Source organism: Lontra canadensis, unplaced genomic scaffold (assembly GCF_010015895.1).
Source record: "Lontra canadensis isolate GAN:19392208 unplaced genomic scaffold, GSC_riverotter_1.0 scaffold215, whole genome shotgun sequence".
In the NCBI taxonomy this organism is placed as follows: domain Eukaryota; kingdom Metazoa; phylum Chordata; class Mammalia; order Carnivora; family Mustelidae; genus Lontra; species Lontra canadensis.
Genome location: NW_022631209.1, coordinates 339,545 through 355,807, shown reverse-complemented (window position 1 = coordinate 355,807; position 16,263 = coordinate 339,545). Strand labels below are relative to the sequence as shown.

Genomic DNA, 16,263 nt, shown 5'->3' with positions numbered 1-16,263 from the left:
CACCAACAGGTGAATAAAGAAGACGCAGCGTGCCCACACCCACGTACACAATGGAGTATTATTCAGCGATGAGAAAGAAGGGAGTCTTGCCATTTGGAACAGTATGAGTAAATCAGAAAGACATTAGGCTAGGTGAAATACATGAAACACAGAAAGAAAAAAAATGCATTATCTTGTATGTAGATTCTAAAAAAAAAAAAAATCAAATGCATGGAAGCAGAGAGTACAACTGTGGTTAGCAGCCATGGGGAGGTGGGAGGATATGAGATGTTGGTTATAGGGCGCATGGTTACAGTTACGTATGATCACTAAGTCTAGAGATCTAATGCAGAGCATGAGGATTATAGTTTATAATACTGTACTAAATACTGGAAATTGGCTTAGAGAATAAATCTTGGGCACTCACGTTGCATACACACCCAATGGTAACTGTGTGAAGAGAAGGTATGTTAAGTAGCTTGACTGTAGTAATCATTTCGCTGTGTATATTTTGTATCAAATCATCAAGTGGTATGCCTTAAATATACACAATTTTTATTAAACCCACACACTCAGTCCCTGAGATGTTTAAAAGTGTAAGTCATAACAAAACATCAGTAGGCTCTCCTCCCTCCCTATCTCCCGGTCCCTAGGAAGCCACTTCCCCGCCCCATCCCTCCTTTCTCCTTAAGCACAGGGCTGAGCTGCTTACACAGGGAGCCCTGCCTGGCATCCCTTACTTCCCCGACACCATTATCCCCTCAGTGCCCTGCACTCACCAGGCCTGCTGCACATATAACCAAGAGGGAAGCCAAAGTCCCCACCTTCCCCCGCCTTCTATCAGCAGACCATCTGCGCATGCGTCATATGAGGCCATCAAACCAATGGGAATCTGGGCTCCAACGTGTTGTTTCTTAACAGCAAGGGGTTCTGGGCCAGTGCTTGACAGCAGTGGCGAGAAAGTGCCAGAGAGCCACTTTTTTTTTTTTTTAAGCTTTTTACTTGAAAATAATGTGACCGCATAATTGATTGAAACATTAAGATATTTTCCCTTCTTCCCCTATCAGACAAATAGTCGGGCTCATCTTAGTATTTTCCTGCCTAAGGGATTTTCACAGAAGCTGCGTAAGGTAAGCAGCATTTCCAGGTAGGGGAGGAGGGTGCTGAGCGAGTGTGAAGCCTCCAAGAATGTGAAGGATAAGAAATACAGATTCTCCCAGACAGAGGTCAGCAGCGGTGGTGATAAGGTTTCAGAGATGAGGGCTACTTGGAGCATGTGTGGACCAGGTGAGACTCCTAACCTAACCGTTTCCGGGAGCCTCCTGCAGTTTTCAGGTATAGGAGCAGGAGCTCCTGACTTGAAGAGGTCATGAGGTCAGTGAGGAGATGGGTGTCCCAACAGTAACTCTGTGGGTAAATAACTAGTGACCTCAAGCTCTACCTGATCCTTGGGTGGGTATACAATGCCACAGGGCCTTTGCACGGTCTTGGAGAGCAGAAGGTCTGATAAATACTGAGTCTGAATCCCCTACCAGTTTGGTGAAATGGGAGCAGAGGGTGACTGAGGCTGACCAGAAGAAAATGTAATAATGCATTTGGGTTTGTACAACTGAATGGAGATTTGAACCTTCCATACTCTACTTAAGGTTGCAGACATTGACAAAAGGAATGGATATATTTCATTTTTTGCTCCCTCTTATCAAACCTGCACCCTGCCCCACTCCCCCAAACTCCATCCATTTCTACTCCCTTCTGGTATCATATGCCAAGTTCTAGTTAAAGTGTATATAAAGGGAAAAAAGAAAAAAAGAGAGAGAATGAAGTCAGAGAAAATAGAAGGTACGTGGAATATTCTGGAAAGGTTTTTATCTATTTATGAGAAATGGAATGAAATGAAGGTTCTCCCCAAAAGAGAACATTAATTACCTCAAACCTGACAGAGAATAAAGATCAGAAACAATAAACAAAGTATCTGGCACTGCCTTTCCCATCAGGAGGTTCTAACTCTACTGATTTTTACCTGAGAGGCACTGCTGAGAAGAAACTCGTCTATTAATTGGCTTATGAGGACAGTTACCCAGATAGAGAGGCTTCAGTTGCTGTGACAAAATCATTTCATTCAGTTTTTTCTGCAGAATGAAATATTCTTCAGATAACTTTGAAATCTAAAAAGAAGGTCATGTGTCAGATTAAATCAAGGAAAAGAATTCACAGGGCTCCACAGGTACCCTGGGGGCTGGTAAATGCCTGACTGACAGTCCCCCAGACTCTTCTCCAGAACCCTCCCTTACCATGGTCTGAAAACCCAAGGTCTGGAAAAGTCCTCGCCTGGCCAAGCCTCCTCCCCCTTCGTGCTGCTTGCGCGTCTCATATTTTCCATTTAAAACTGCCAAATGTGTTATGCTACTTGAAGCTTTCCATTCTGATCAACTCCTCCCGGGGTTCCTGACACCAGGCTCCTGACCCTGTCCCTCCGCAGCAATTTTGCCTGTAGAAACCCTCTTTTGCCTTGGAGTGTGTTAACCCCGTCTTTTCCTTTCCAGTGTTCTCAGTCTGACTTCAGGCCACTCTCCTCTCCTTCCACCTGGCCCCTCTGTCTGGTCTGCCTCCGGGCTCTGTTACACAGCTGTGCTACTGGACCACATGTGGGGCTCCTGCTTTTTTGCCTTTAGCTTCGTCCCCGTGGAGACTGAAGCTACTCCTGGGGCATTATTAGTTAGCTCCAGGGAGACCGCTTGGAAATGCGACATCTCCTCCACATCTCTGACACACAGTAGGTCAGGATTTGAATCTCCAATCTGGTCTTTAGGGTGAGAAAACGTATGCACCAAGGAAAAGAAAGACCGTATGTGTATTAAACTCTGTATTTCTATGTACTTAAAAAAAAATAGAGCAGGAAGGCACTGGCAGAGCTGTAGGAACAGCCAGACATTGGGAGATGTTTGGGCCACACCTCTAACATGAGAGAGGGGTCCAGGAGCAGCTATGGTGTTTTTGTATGGACTCACTGTCAGAGACAAAATGCAGAGTTTAGGGTCCATGAGAATTAGGCAGTCCCTCTTTGATCTAACTCATGATGAGATCCATCCCTCCATCCCTCTAACCCTCCCTCCCTCTCTTCCTTTTTAAAAGTACTTTCCATGCCCAGCATGGACCCTGATGCAGGGCTTGATCTCACAATGCTGAGATCAAGACCTAACCTGAGATCAAGAGTTGGATGCATAACTGTCTGAGCCACCCAGGTGTCCCTAATGATATTTCTTCCATGATTTTATATGCTATTGACTATTCTGGCAATGCATATTAACTTATAATATGCATTTTAGAAGTCATCTAGTTAAAATCCTTCACTTTACATAAGAGAAAATAAAGGTGCCCATGCACAAAGTGATTTACTGAAGGTTGAATGCCTAGACAGAAAGCAAGATCTGGAATCGGCATTTCCAGGAGCTGCTCGCTGTGGTCTCCCTCCAGAGCACTGATTATCAACGTTCCATACAAAACCCATGAGAAGCCCTAAAGCCACCTGCCTCCTTCTAGAAACAGCTGAAACATGCCTACTCATGGCACAGATATTCTCCAACAGGGAATCTTTCTTTGTGGGTTTTCTCTATGGCCTCATTGTCATGGTATAACACGTAGAGTTTCATCTTCATTGCACATGTATCTGAGTATGGCTATGCCTAATTTTGAAACCTAGAGAGGTCTACTCAAAATTTGGGGCAGAAAATGCATAGATTTCAGAAGATTTATACAACTTTTTTTTTTCTTTAGCTATAATGAAAGATCTCAGATATGGAAATTTGCATTGTCAAATGCCAACATTTTAGTTAGGTGTAGGACTACTGGTCTCTTTACTATATAAGATTTCTGTCATATCTTACATTATTTCTTATGACATATTGTTATAAAAAATTATGGCTATTTGAATAGCAAAACCCTTGAGGCATTACAAAAGAGGTTTGCAGTTTCATAAAAACAGATGAAACAGAGTATCAGTTACTCATGAGCTGTAGGTTTACTTCAGTTACTGTGTGGTTCCCCGAGATTTCTACTAGTAAATCTATTCACATACCTGTTTTGAAAAGATGGCCAAATCACATGCTTCTTTCTCTAAATCTGCTTTCAGGTCTTTGTCATTCTTTGTCCTGAAATTACAAGATTCCTCATGTTTTGTGGGACACGAATACAGATCGTGAGTATTTCTTGCTACTTCGGTCGGTGTCGCAACAATCTTTTGATTTTTAAGAGAAGACGTCCTGTCCTTCCTTACTTGCTGCCTTCTCTTGTAGCCCCGGAATTTGCTCTGAATGAACATGGCTGCTCTATCTTCTTCCTGCATTTGGACTGTTGCTTTGGACCGTCTCTCTTGGGCCATCCCCGGTCTCAGATGGCTGCATGCTGGTGCCTTCTGGGTGACCACTGATGTCTTTTCCTTTTCCTTGCTATCTGCGTTTTGGTGGACTGACTTTTGGCTAAGACTAGGTTCCAATGCTTTTTTAAAAGAAGGCTGCTTTGTCTCATTTTCCCCTGACCAAAGTCTTGGGGAGCTTGGCCTTTCTGACAGGGCCTTCCTTTCTAGATATATTGCTTTGGATTCTTCAAAATTCCTTTCCTCTGCATACGTCTGGTAGTAATTCTGGACCACAGAGTCCTCCTTCTCCACTCTCCTTATCTTACTGTTCTCTTCCGGGTCTCTCATGCACTTCTTTTTGGGGTGTCCTTCTGCCCAAGGGTCTCCCACCAGCTGTGGTTCTCGCTTAGCCTCTTCCCCAAACATGTTATTCATTTTGTTCTTAGTTTGATATTTTCTGTTGTTATTTTCAATGGCCCGAGTGCCCTCCTCTTCAGCTTTGAAAGTAGAAGTCTTCACTACAGATGTACTTCCCTTATGGTTTGGAGCTGGAATGACTATTTCATTAGTACAGACTGCATTTTCTGTCTGTTTCTTCACAGAAGATTCCCTGGGAGAAACAGATTGCATCTGAGTATGGGATACACAACTGGAAATTATTCACTGCTTCCAGCAATAGCTAAACACTACGTGGTGTTGGGACAACAGTCCAAGGGGCGAAACAAGCTCAAAGTAAAAACTTCTCAAATCACGTTAATCAAGTCCTTCCCAAATGTTCTCTCTGGTAGTAGAAGTTGGTGGCCACTCAGATTAATGATAAAGCCAGTTTCAACTTCGGGTGAGAAATATCCTAGCATATTTTCACCCGAGGCATCAAAATTCTAGGAATTTAATCACTTCAAGATGTGTCTTTTTCAAAAGGAAACACCTACAGGGAAGAGAAGTTGTGGAAAATGTGCCTAAACTTGAAACTAGCAAGCCGGGTGTGTTCACTAGGCTGACGTGCTGTATAAGCGCAAAGTCTGCTGATCACAGGAAGTATCGTACAAAATTAAGGGAAGCAAGGTTCCCGCTACTGTTCATGATCATGTAATATGCTGACAAACGTGCACAGCTGTTACTTTACCAGTATTCTTCCAAAATGATTTTCCCTTACCTTGAAGATAACATCTTCTCTACAGCCTTTTTTTTTTTTAAAGCCACATTTTTTTTTTTTTTTTTCCCTTTTGGTGAGGACAAAACCCTCACAAGAGCAATATGGCCATAAAAAGTGTGCTAAGGTACAGTGAAAAAGTCATAACCTGACATGCTACTTGGGGGAGTTTTGCCAAAAACTTTTCGATTTTAGCTCAGGAAAGCCATGGAAGAGTTTTGGTCTTTTGCAGTCTGTTTGTACGTAAGGACCTGTCTTAAAGCTGAACTTGGAAAAAGTTATTGGAAGTCAAATTTCCTAATCCCATTGGCTACTTCCTAGGCCTATGATAGCATCTTTAGGTTTATGTGGGAAGCACAGTAGAGTCTCTGTTACTCTGCCAGGGACAGAGAACTAGGTGGGGTACCAAGAACCCATCATTTCAATGAGTGGCTACGTGTATTTTGAATACTTTGAATACTATGCTAGTATTTTGAATACCTTCAAAATGCCCCCAGAGAATGCCTTTATTAGTCAGAATATAAGTAATGAAAAAAAGATAAGCAAACTATATCACAAAGCTATAGTAATCAAAACAATGTGGTACTGGCCTAAAAACAGACTCATAGACCAATGGAACAGAATAGAGAGCCCAAAGTAAGCACGTGCATTTATGGTCAATTAATTTATGACAAAGGAGCTAAGAATGTACAATGAAGGTAGAATGGTCTATTCAATAAATGGTGTTGGGAAATGAGACAGCCACACGCAAAATAATGAAACTGGATTCCTGTCTTACACTACTATAAAAACTAACTCAAAATGGATTAAAGACTTGAACATAAGACCTGAAATCCTATAACTCCTAGAAGAAAATGTAGGCGGTAAGTTCCTTAACTTTGGTCTTGGTAATGGTTTTGTTTGTTTTTTTTTTGGATTTGATACCAAAAGCAAAGGCAACAAAAGCAAACAAGAACAAGTGGGACTACATAAAATGAAAAAGCTAAAAACCAAAAACCAAACAAACAAAACAAAACAAAACAAAAAAGAGAAAAAAAAAAAAAGAAAAAGCTTCTGTGCACCACAGGAAACTATCAATAAAATGAAAAGGTGACTTACTGAATGGGAGAAAATATGTGCAACTCATATATATGATAAAGGGTTAATATCCGAAATATATAAAGAACTCATGCAACTCAATAGCAAAAAAAATAACCTGATTTAAAAATGGGTAGAGGATCTGAGCAGATGTTATTCAAAGAAGATATGAAAATGGCCAACAGGTGCATGAAAAGGGGCTCAACATTACTAATAACCCAGAAAAATACAAATCAAAATCATGATGAGATGTCACCTCCACCTGTGAGAATGGCTATTATCACAAAAGACGAGAAAACACGTATTGTTGAAGATGTGAAGAAAAGAGAGTGCTTATGCAATGAGAATGTTGTATGTTGGTGGGAATGAAAATAGGTGCCATTACAGGAAACACTATGGAGGTTCCTCAAAAAAACTCAATAGTAATACCAGCAATCCAACTTTCTGGCACTATATTTAAAGGAAACAATGATCTTAAAGAGATCTCTGCACTTCCATGTTCATTGCAGTATTTCTCACAAAAAACAAGAGCTGGAAATAACCCAAATGTCCATTAATGGATGAATGGATAAAGAAGTTACAGTATATGTATACAATGGAGTATTATTCAGCCACAAGAAAGAAGGAAATCCCGCCTTTCATGATAACATGGATGAAATAAACCAGACAGGAGAAGAAAAACACAGTATTCACTTATGTGTGGAATATGAAAAAGAAAAAAAAAACAAAAAAAAAAACAAAAAAAGAAACAGAGAGTTTTGGCTATGAAAGGGTTAGGTGGGGGAAATAGGGAGATTGGTAAAAGGATAGAGCCTTCCAGCTATTCGATGAGTAGGAGTAATCACTGTTCAGTAGAACTGAATTTTGCTAAGGGAGTACAACTGAAATGTTCTCACCAAAAAAGCATCAAAGAGAACTATGTAAGGTGATGGATGTAGTAATGAATTAAATGGGGAAATCCTTCCACAATGTATATGTATATCAAATCATCATGATGCACACTTTAAATATAATTTTATATGTAAATAATTTATAATTTTATATGTAAACCATAAAATTTCTATGTAAATACCTCAGTGTAGTGGAAATTTTTAAAAAGATGAACCAGTTCTTGGGATCTAGCATACAGCATGGTGGCTCTTGATGATACTGTATAATGGACTTGAAAGTTGCTAAGGGAGGTGTTCTTACCACACACAGTTGTAATTACCGAGGTGAGGGAAATGTTAACTAACTTCACCATGGTAATTATTTTACAATATATACGTGCATCAAATCATCATGTTGTATACCTTAAACTGACCCAGTGTTACATGCCAATTCAATCCCAGTAAATTCGGAAAAAAAAAAAAAAAAAGACAAGGGGCCTGGGATTGGGGCTGGAATGATCTCCATCTCTTATAAGGAGATACAACTTTGGCATCTTTCAATCAATTCAAGTTTTATCAATGAGGCAAAATCTACATATTATATCCCTTCCCCTTAATCCCTACCGAGATCCTCCACGTCCCTACTGTACCCTTTGCATATCTTTACAGCAGAGTTAACTCGTGTTTCTAGAATCATGCATTTAGTAGTTATATTTCTTTTCCATGAATCTGTGAGCATCTTAGCTTAGCATAAAGCCTTCTGTATGAATGAATTCAGGTGGATCTACTAATACGTACTTAGAAATATGATATGGAGGTTCAAGAGAAGAAAGGGCCAAGGGCCATGTTTTGAAGATTGGATTACGGCTTAGGAATTAATGGCATATTGGATATTAAGGCCATGGGAATGAATGAAAGAGCCCAGAGATGATGATATTTAGATGTGAAGGAGGATTTAAATATGGGGAGAAGAGGAGGCATGAGCAAAGGATACTTAGAATTAGGAGCAGAAATGTAGAGAGAAGTCTGGCAGAAGCCTAGGAAGAGAAAAGCTGTGGAAGGAAAGAGCGGTCATCAGTGAGAAATGCCAGTGAACTTTCCAATAGGATAAAGAACACAAGAGTGGCCACTGGGTGTTCACTGACATTTAATGGTTCAGTATTTGGACCTGATTAGGTGCAAGAAAGACTGTGAACTTTATTTTGACTCCACAGATTTGGAAAAATGTATAATGTCAAAATGGCATAAGAATGAACATCATTATACCTTTTATTTTCAAAGTTTTTCTTGTAGTCAAATTCCTGATCATAGGTTTGAATGGTTGTTGCTGCTGTGTTTTTCATGTTAACATTTTCTTTTCTTTGTTTCCTGACTAGATGTCCTCTTGCAGCTGAAACATATAAGGTGGGGAGTAGTGCTAATTAGAATAAAGACAAAGACATATTACTTAAGTAATAGAAACACTTTTTTTTTTTTGACCATCAGTGTCAAAGAGGAAAATTAAAGACTCCAAATAGAACATGTTCATTGAAAATACTGTTCATTAAAAAGTATTGTTCATTAACAGGATTCTTCTAGATGACAAGCTATAGTAAGAAAATAACTAAGGCACCTTTTGTACTAAGGAGAGTCTGGGGATGAAACTGAAATGAAAGAGATTGGCTAAGCTGATGAAAAAGACAAAGTGTATTCATTTGCTTAAAATGTGCTGATAACTACTTCGGCTATTTATGGGAGAAAGTTCCTGTTAACTGAGTGTGATGTTTTGGACTTTTTGGGCAATTATCCTTGGAGCCAGATACATTTCAGAATTCAGATTTAAACTTTTTTATTTTATAAAGGTAATTCAAAGCAAATAATATACATCCTGTAACGTTCCCCATGCCAGGGAAGCATTCCATAATGAAAACCATGAATATTTCTCCGGGAAAACTGTATTTTTACCATGGGCGATGAATAAAGGGCTATAAATATTAGGTCATGTTTCACTGCTAGATGAGGTATGATAAACCTTTTCTTTAGTGTTTTACAAATTTTGGAATTGAGGATAAAGAATTTGACCCCAAATTATAGGGATTTGCATTTTGATGTTTCAGTGAGAAGTTAAGGGCTTTAAAATCCCCAAAGACATGAACCATTACGAATGGACAGACCTGCGACTAGAACATGAATCTTTCAAATGTTAGTCAACGATTCTGCCCACCATGTCCGTGTTCTCCAGAAGGCAGGCTGCAAATCCATGGTAGATTAGAGAATCGATTTAGTGGGCCAAACCTCGTGTCTAAAAATGAAGTGAAATAAACCAGAATAGAAAACATCAGAGTGCCTCGCTTGTAGTAGGAGTGTGTATCAGGCTGCAGAGTAAAATATGGTTTTTACTATGGAAGTCCAATTAACGTATTTTGAAAGTTACTGTATTAAACCATGCCAGGCTCTAAAGTTAGTTTCTCCTAGAAAAATGGAAAGTGAAATCTAAAGTCCACTGACACATTTTAATAAAAACATGTGAAGTAAGATTTTAAATATTATTTCCCTAGAGTTAACAGAAAGAAGTGGATGACCTTTAACAAAATGAGATTTAATCAACTGGTCAAAAATTAGGGCAAGTGTAACCTTTGGAATAAAGTAGGAAAAATGTTATTGTCCAAGGGATGTAATAATATGATTCCTGTAATTTGTAATTAATTTGATCACTTGTTGTATCTTGCACAATAGGTCAACTGTGTTTCACTGATGCCTGACAGAAAATTGAAAAATTGAATTATTTTATCTAAAACAAAGCCTTCAAATATTAAAAGTGCCCATCACTAAAACAATCTGATTTAGATGTGGTATAGAGAAAATATCAACATGACAGAGTCTGGAATGAAACACAATAGCTATGTAAAAATGGAGGTTTGTATATATGATTAGATTTTATGTCCATCCCCAAATGTAACATTATGTTTTGTTACATCGGGAGACCACCTAAGTGATTACCTGACTGTATTACTATAGCACTCTCTTTCCTTTTCTCCTGTATTTTTTGGTATCTTCTTGAATCCAAGAATCCTCTGACACAGGCTTGAATCAAAATAAGCTTGTCAATGGCTTCCTTTCGCATTAAATTTAACTGTTCCACATGGTAATATTTCAGGAACACCTTAGAAGAATTAAAATAAAGTACAAATAAAAAGGAGGACACACAAATGTGAACATGTCATGTGCTACGCTTTGCAGAGCAGACTGTATTCTGACTCTTTTTAGATTTTGGACATCACTACTTTTCGCTTCTTTGGCCTGGATTTTGCTGTAACGCTATGGATTTCTATTCTTGAAGGAAACCTCTGTTGGAGAAGGAATACTGTCTAGCAATCGTATGGTTATTTGCAACAGGTTTTATGGAATGGGCCAGTAAGCGTGGAGGGTGTTCAGCTCTTTGACTGAAGTTTTAGCATCATATATTTGGAGCAAAGCTAATTTTTGCGTTTCTTAAAAACTATATTTCCCAAAGTTAAAAAATCTTACAAACCTAGTTGCAAGATAGAGGACACTTACAGGTATAGTGATTCATCCGTCAAACCTTTATTGAGAACTGCTGTTATGTACTTATCTGCTGGGGATACAGAGGTGAATAAGGCAAGGGTGCTGTCCCTCAGGGGCTCACGAGGGGAATAAGGCAGAGCGATGGCCCCAGACGCAATTAACAACATTCTCACCGGACCAGTGGCCACCATCGAGAAAGGAGGGCTGACTTTTCAATCACTGTATAACCAAAATGAATCAGGGAAATACAGGAGCCAGAGGCCTAGAATGGTTCTCATTTAAGAGTTTTCTTCCTCCTTCAGGAATTACGAAGATTTTTTTTCTTTTAATATATTTACTAATAAAAGTCACCTAAAAGAGAGTCAATGGAACACACTAAGAGAGTTACTTCAATTCAAAAGTAAGAGCTCAGTCATGAGAACTGGAAACACGGAAAGTTAGTTCCATTACTTGAAAGCTTGGCATCACAGGCAAACAGTCTAGCATTATAGGTTCTGATGGAATCCAGTTTTAATTTCTATGGGACACTACGTGTTAATATATTTAGTCCATTCTACTGTTGACAATTGATTTAAAATTCAATCTGTTTAAAAAGGTCATCCTTTTATTTCTTCATTTATTTTGCACAGCGTTAGAAATGTTTCTTGTGTTGAATACTTTTATCCATCTTAATGAGTTGGAAAAGGTGAAGTGGAAAAAAAACAAATAGCTTTAAAATGCTACTTAAATACCAAGCAGAACTGGAACTGCAAAGGGCCATTTTATAAGTTAGAACTCTGTTGGAAGTCAGGCATGTGTTTCAGACCATAAATCGTGAGATTTCAGCCTGACGAAATTCATCATTGTGATCATCTCAAAGAATATGGTGTAAATAGGGGCACCTGGGTGGCTCATGGGGGTTAAAGCCTCTGTCTTTGGCTCAGGTCATGATCCCAGTGTCCTAGGATCGAGCCCCGCATCAGGCTCGCTACTCCGTGGGGAGCCTGCTTCCTCCTCTCTCTCTGCCTACTTGTGATCTCTGTCAAATGAAAAAATAAAATCTTAAAAAAAAAAAAAAAGAAAATGGTGTAAATAAAATACACATCTTTTTGGTGCTCAGCATGTCTCCTTACTCAATAGTGAAGGAAATATGGATTACTGGTACCCTCTTTATTTCCTTACCTCCCCATTTTATCATGCTGGAGGGTATCTGAAAAGCCATCCTTTCCCCAAGCTGCAACCTGTCTTACTTCCATATTCAAAATTTATTATGATTTTTTTACTTCATTCTCGAAGAGATTAAGCAAATTAAGATCTCTCAGGTCTCAAGTTCAATACATAAACACAACGATCTCCAAATACATACAGCAAATTTACTAACAACGGTGAATAGTTTGCTCCAGATAAATTTCAAGTTTACAGCAGATGCAGATTTGAGAATTAGGAAGAAAAAATTAGATAATTATAATTCAGATCATTACGATTCTCTGCAGAATATATTCTGTATCTATATTATATGATATTAATATATATTAATGTATTCTGAATATTTACTGACTATATTTGGTGGTAATAAGATAAAATGTGTCAGTATGTTTTTAATACTATCTGAAATGAAGAATTTTTTTGATAAATTTTTGTTTTTTGATAAATTTTCAAGAGAAACTTCTTGAATTTCTTAAAAGAAACCTTTATAACAACAAAGTGTTTCATTTTGCTGAAGAAAACCTTTATAGATTTATAAAGTCTATCTATACTCCCTATTTTAAGCTAGAGATTTGGTAACACAAAAAAGCCGTAATATTTTTAAGTACTGTATAATGTTAGAATGCTCAGTAAAGCCAGCACAATCGTTAATTGTATTTTTCTTAAAAATTACATGAAAACATTACTTTTGTTTTTCCAAGAGCCCAATTATCCAGACCAGCTTTTTCCAAAATGGCGGCGCAGGAGTCAGGACTCACTGGGGGCTCTTCGTTCCATTTGTAGCAGAGAACATGGTACCTTCAAGTGGAAGAAAGGGCTGGTTAGTATTTCACAAAGTTTCCACACCTCAGTAGCCTGGTGGACACTTGACAACTCTGTGCAGGGAAGGAAGAGACTCCCAGACTTAATGCAGGGGCTCCTGCTGGCATTCTCAGAACTCGCAAGTAGACTGACAAAAATTCGGACCCGTCTGTTTGTGTACATTTGAGGACTGTTTTCTCAGTTTAGCGATTACTTTTCAACACTTACCACTGAAATCCCCCCACAAAAACCCCATCACTAAAAAAGAAAAAAAAAATTAGTTGAGTATTTTTTAAAAAGATTTTTATCATTTGACAGAGAGAGAGAAAGAGAGCGAGCACAAGCAGGGGGAGTGGCAGGTAGAGGGAAAGGGAGAAGCAGACTCCCTGCTGAGCAGGGAGCCTGATGTGGGACTCGATCCTGGGACCCTGAGACAATGACCTGGGCTGAAAGCAGACACTTAACTGACTGAGCTGCCAAACCTAGTTGAGTATTTTTAAAAAAGCAAACTTTCCCTGGGTACAAAAAGAGAAGGATGGCAGTGGCAAGAAGCAGAGGGAAAGATTTTCTTCTTCTTTTTTTTTAATCTTCACAAAAATGTTGGAAGCTGATCTTAAAATTGGACGAAGGAGTTAATTCTCTGTGAACCTCCCATCTATCTCACCTGAAAGAATTCTCTGTCTCCTACTAGCTTTAGAGATCAGTTGAAAGATTGCTTAAAGGAGCTCTCCATTTCTCCACTTCCCATCACTGTGTAGCTCCTGGAATCTGATTTAGTCACACAGTAAGGAGGACTCTTACTCCAACACATAAGACGTTTTAGAGATGAAATCTAAAGGGATGTCTTCCATCCTAATCCTAAGTGTTCTTTCTGTAGATTTGGATATCGTTGACACCTTTCTCTGGCTTGAGTGTCCCCACGACTGTATCCCATGTTGTCCCTGGCTTCTTCTCCCTGTTGGTCTCCTGCCATGCCTCACATTTAGACTTGCTGCACAAATGCTAGTGTTCTCCAATGTCCCGTCTCTTTCTAAGCTCTCCCCACAGGGGTCTCATCTACAGGCAGAGTTCTGACTCATCCACTGACCATTCTCCAGTGGATGAGTCCTAAATCTTCCTCTTCTGCCTTCTTTACACCAACTCGAAACACATCACCTCTGCCGGCCTGCTCTACACCTCCCTGCTCATCCCATGGACACTCCAAACCCAGCAAGTCATCACCTTCCCTCTCCTCTGCTAGTTTCTACCCTTGTGAATGGTATCACCTCCTTTCCAAAGGCAATAAAGCTAGAAATCTGTGTGTCATCCTACATTCTTCCTTATTCTCCACTCAGTGCATCCAACAAGCTTAAAAACTGCTCTGAAATCCATTTCTTTCTGTCTATTCCTCCTGCCATTGCTTGACCCTGCTCATCATCTCCTCCCCGCCCCGGCCCTCTGTAATTGCCTTCCAACTGGTCATGTCCACCCTCCCCCAGCTCTGTCTGAACTGTCTTAATAAGATGAAAATCTGATCATGTCCTTTCCTGAATTGAAAGTTTCCAATAATATCCCTAGTTCTAAGCCGTGATGTCAAAAACAGGTGCCTTCAAAGGCTGGGCACACAACATATGTAATTTGGAGAGCGGCAGACATGTAGGAAATACAAAGGTCACACCTGCCAAAGAGCAGTCATTTAAAATGAGCTGACATATATAAAGATGGCATGAAATCACCCTCCTCCTCCGTATCCCTGACTGCTTTTCCAGCCTCACCTTTGGCTAGTTTCCATGGACAGCTCGAGGTCCAGTCATAAAAGCTATTTAAAATTATGCCAAAAGGCCATGTTTGCTCATGCCTCCTGCCTTTGTACGTGTTGTTCTCTCTGCCTGCATGTCCTTCATCCTCACTGCTGGTTCCTTTATGGAAGACTCACGCTTTCGATATTCTAGAAACTCTCCCTAATGTATCTTTTTTTTTTAATTTCATTTTTTTGTGTGTTCCAAGATTCATTGTGTTTATGCACCACACCCAGTGCTCCATGCAATAAATGGCCTCCATAATACCCACCACCAGGCTCACCCAACCTCCCAACCCCTCTCCCCTCCAAAATCCTCAGTTTGTTTCTCAGAGTCCACAGCTCTCATGGTTTGTCTCCCCCTCCCTCATGTATTTTTGATGAATAGATTAACTGGGTTAACTGGCATTCTCTTTCCCTGGGTAAGACGCACCGGCTGGGGTCCACGGCACACTTGGAGCTCACGGGTGGCAGCACTCACTCGTGGGCTCGTGTGCTTCCCCTCCTGTTGGGTGAGCTGTGTTTGCTGCCAAACCTGTTTACGCCTGCACTTGAGGTGACGTGATTCAAAAACATATTACATAAGGGTACCTGGGTGGCTCAGTCGGTTGAGTGTCTGCCTTTGGCTCAGGTCAGGTCCCAGGGTTCCTCTCATCAGGCTCCCTGCTCTGTGGGAAGCCTGCTTCTCCCTCTCCCACTCCCCCTGCTTGTGTTCCCTCTCTCTCTATGTCTCTCTCTGTCAAATAAGTAGAATCTTAAAAAGAAAATCAACTGTTCTTTCATTCACTTGATAAATATTTATTGAGTACCTGCTATGTGCCAGGGACCCTTCTAAGTGCTGGGGATCTGGCAGTGAACACAACAGATGGGTATCCTTGTCCCTGGAGTTGACATTACATTGTATGGTAAGGTACATAATTAGGTCCTTCTTCCCACAACTAGTCTGTGAGTTTCTTAATGTCAGAAGCTCTTTTGTTAATCTTTGGATGAAGATTGGGGTTAATCTTTTTTTCAAGGGCTAGAACATCATGGGTGCTCAATTAAGTGTCTGCTAAAGGACTAATGACCTGCCTCTGGGACTCACTGGGTTAATAACCATTCAGATAGACCAGCTGCTATGGAGGAAAGTCCCCACATACCCCAACATACTATCTTCTGCTTTGCTTTTAATGGGCTAGCTTTATGGTTTCTGTTGTGGGATTCAAGACCACAGCACTGTAGGTAAAAAAATAATTTGGGGAGCTTGGGGCTGAGGCAAGAATAATAATGAAAATAATTATAACTAAACTGTATTAATGACATTTTGTTCTATGAATAAACGCCATATATATTATTTCATTTAGTGCTCATAACCACCTAACGAGTAGATACTGTTCCCATCATCGTTATTTGCAGATGAGAAAGATCAAGGCTTGAAGTTTACAGCAGTTACTCAAAGTCACTTTGAACAAGGTCACACAGTTTGATAGTGATAGAATTGGGGTTTGAACTTAGATTTTCTTTCTTTCTCCCCCATCCCAAAACCTGGGTTTTCTGAATTCAA

At 39.8% G+C, this 16,263-nt stretch overlaps 1 protein-coding gene across 1 annotated transcript in view; it reads right to left on the bottom strand.

Annotated features, from left to right (window-relative positions):
* MYO3A (myosin IIIA) overlaps nucleotides 1-16,263 on the bottom strand; it is a 231,609-nt gene that overhangs the window by 34,234 nt on the left and 181,112 nt on the right. The window contains exons 27-31 of the mRNA XM_032848954.1: nucleotides 12,829-12,940; nucleotides 10,412-10,574; nucleotides 8,699-8,822; nucleotides 4,055-4,943; nucleotides 2,000-2,144 (exon numbers count right to left, since the gene is read on the bottom strand). Of these exons, the coding sequence (XP_032704845.1) occupies nucleotides 2,000-2,144; nucleotides 4,055-4,943; nucleotides 8,699-8,822; nucleotides 10,412-10,574; nucleotides 12,829-12,940 (1,433 nt within the window). The remainder of the gene's footprint in view (nucleotides 1-1,999; nucleotides 2,145-4,054; nucleotides 4,944-8,698; nucleotides 8,823-10,411; nucleotides 10,575-12,828; nucleotides 12,941-16,263) is intronic.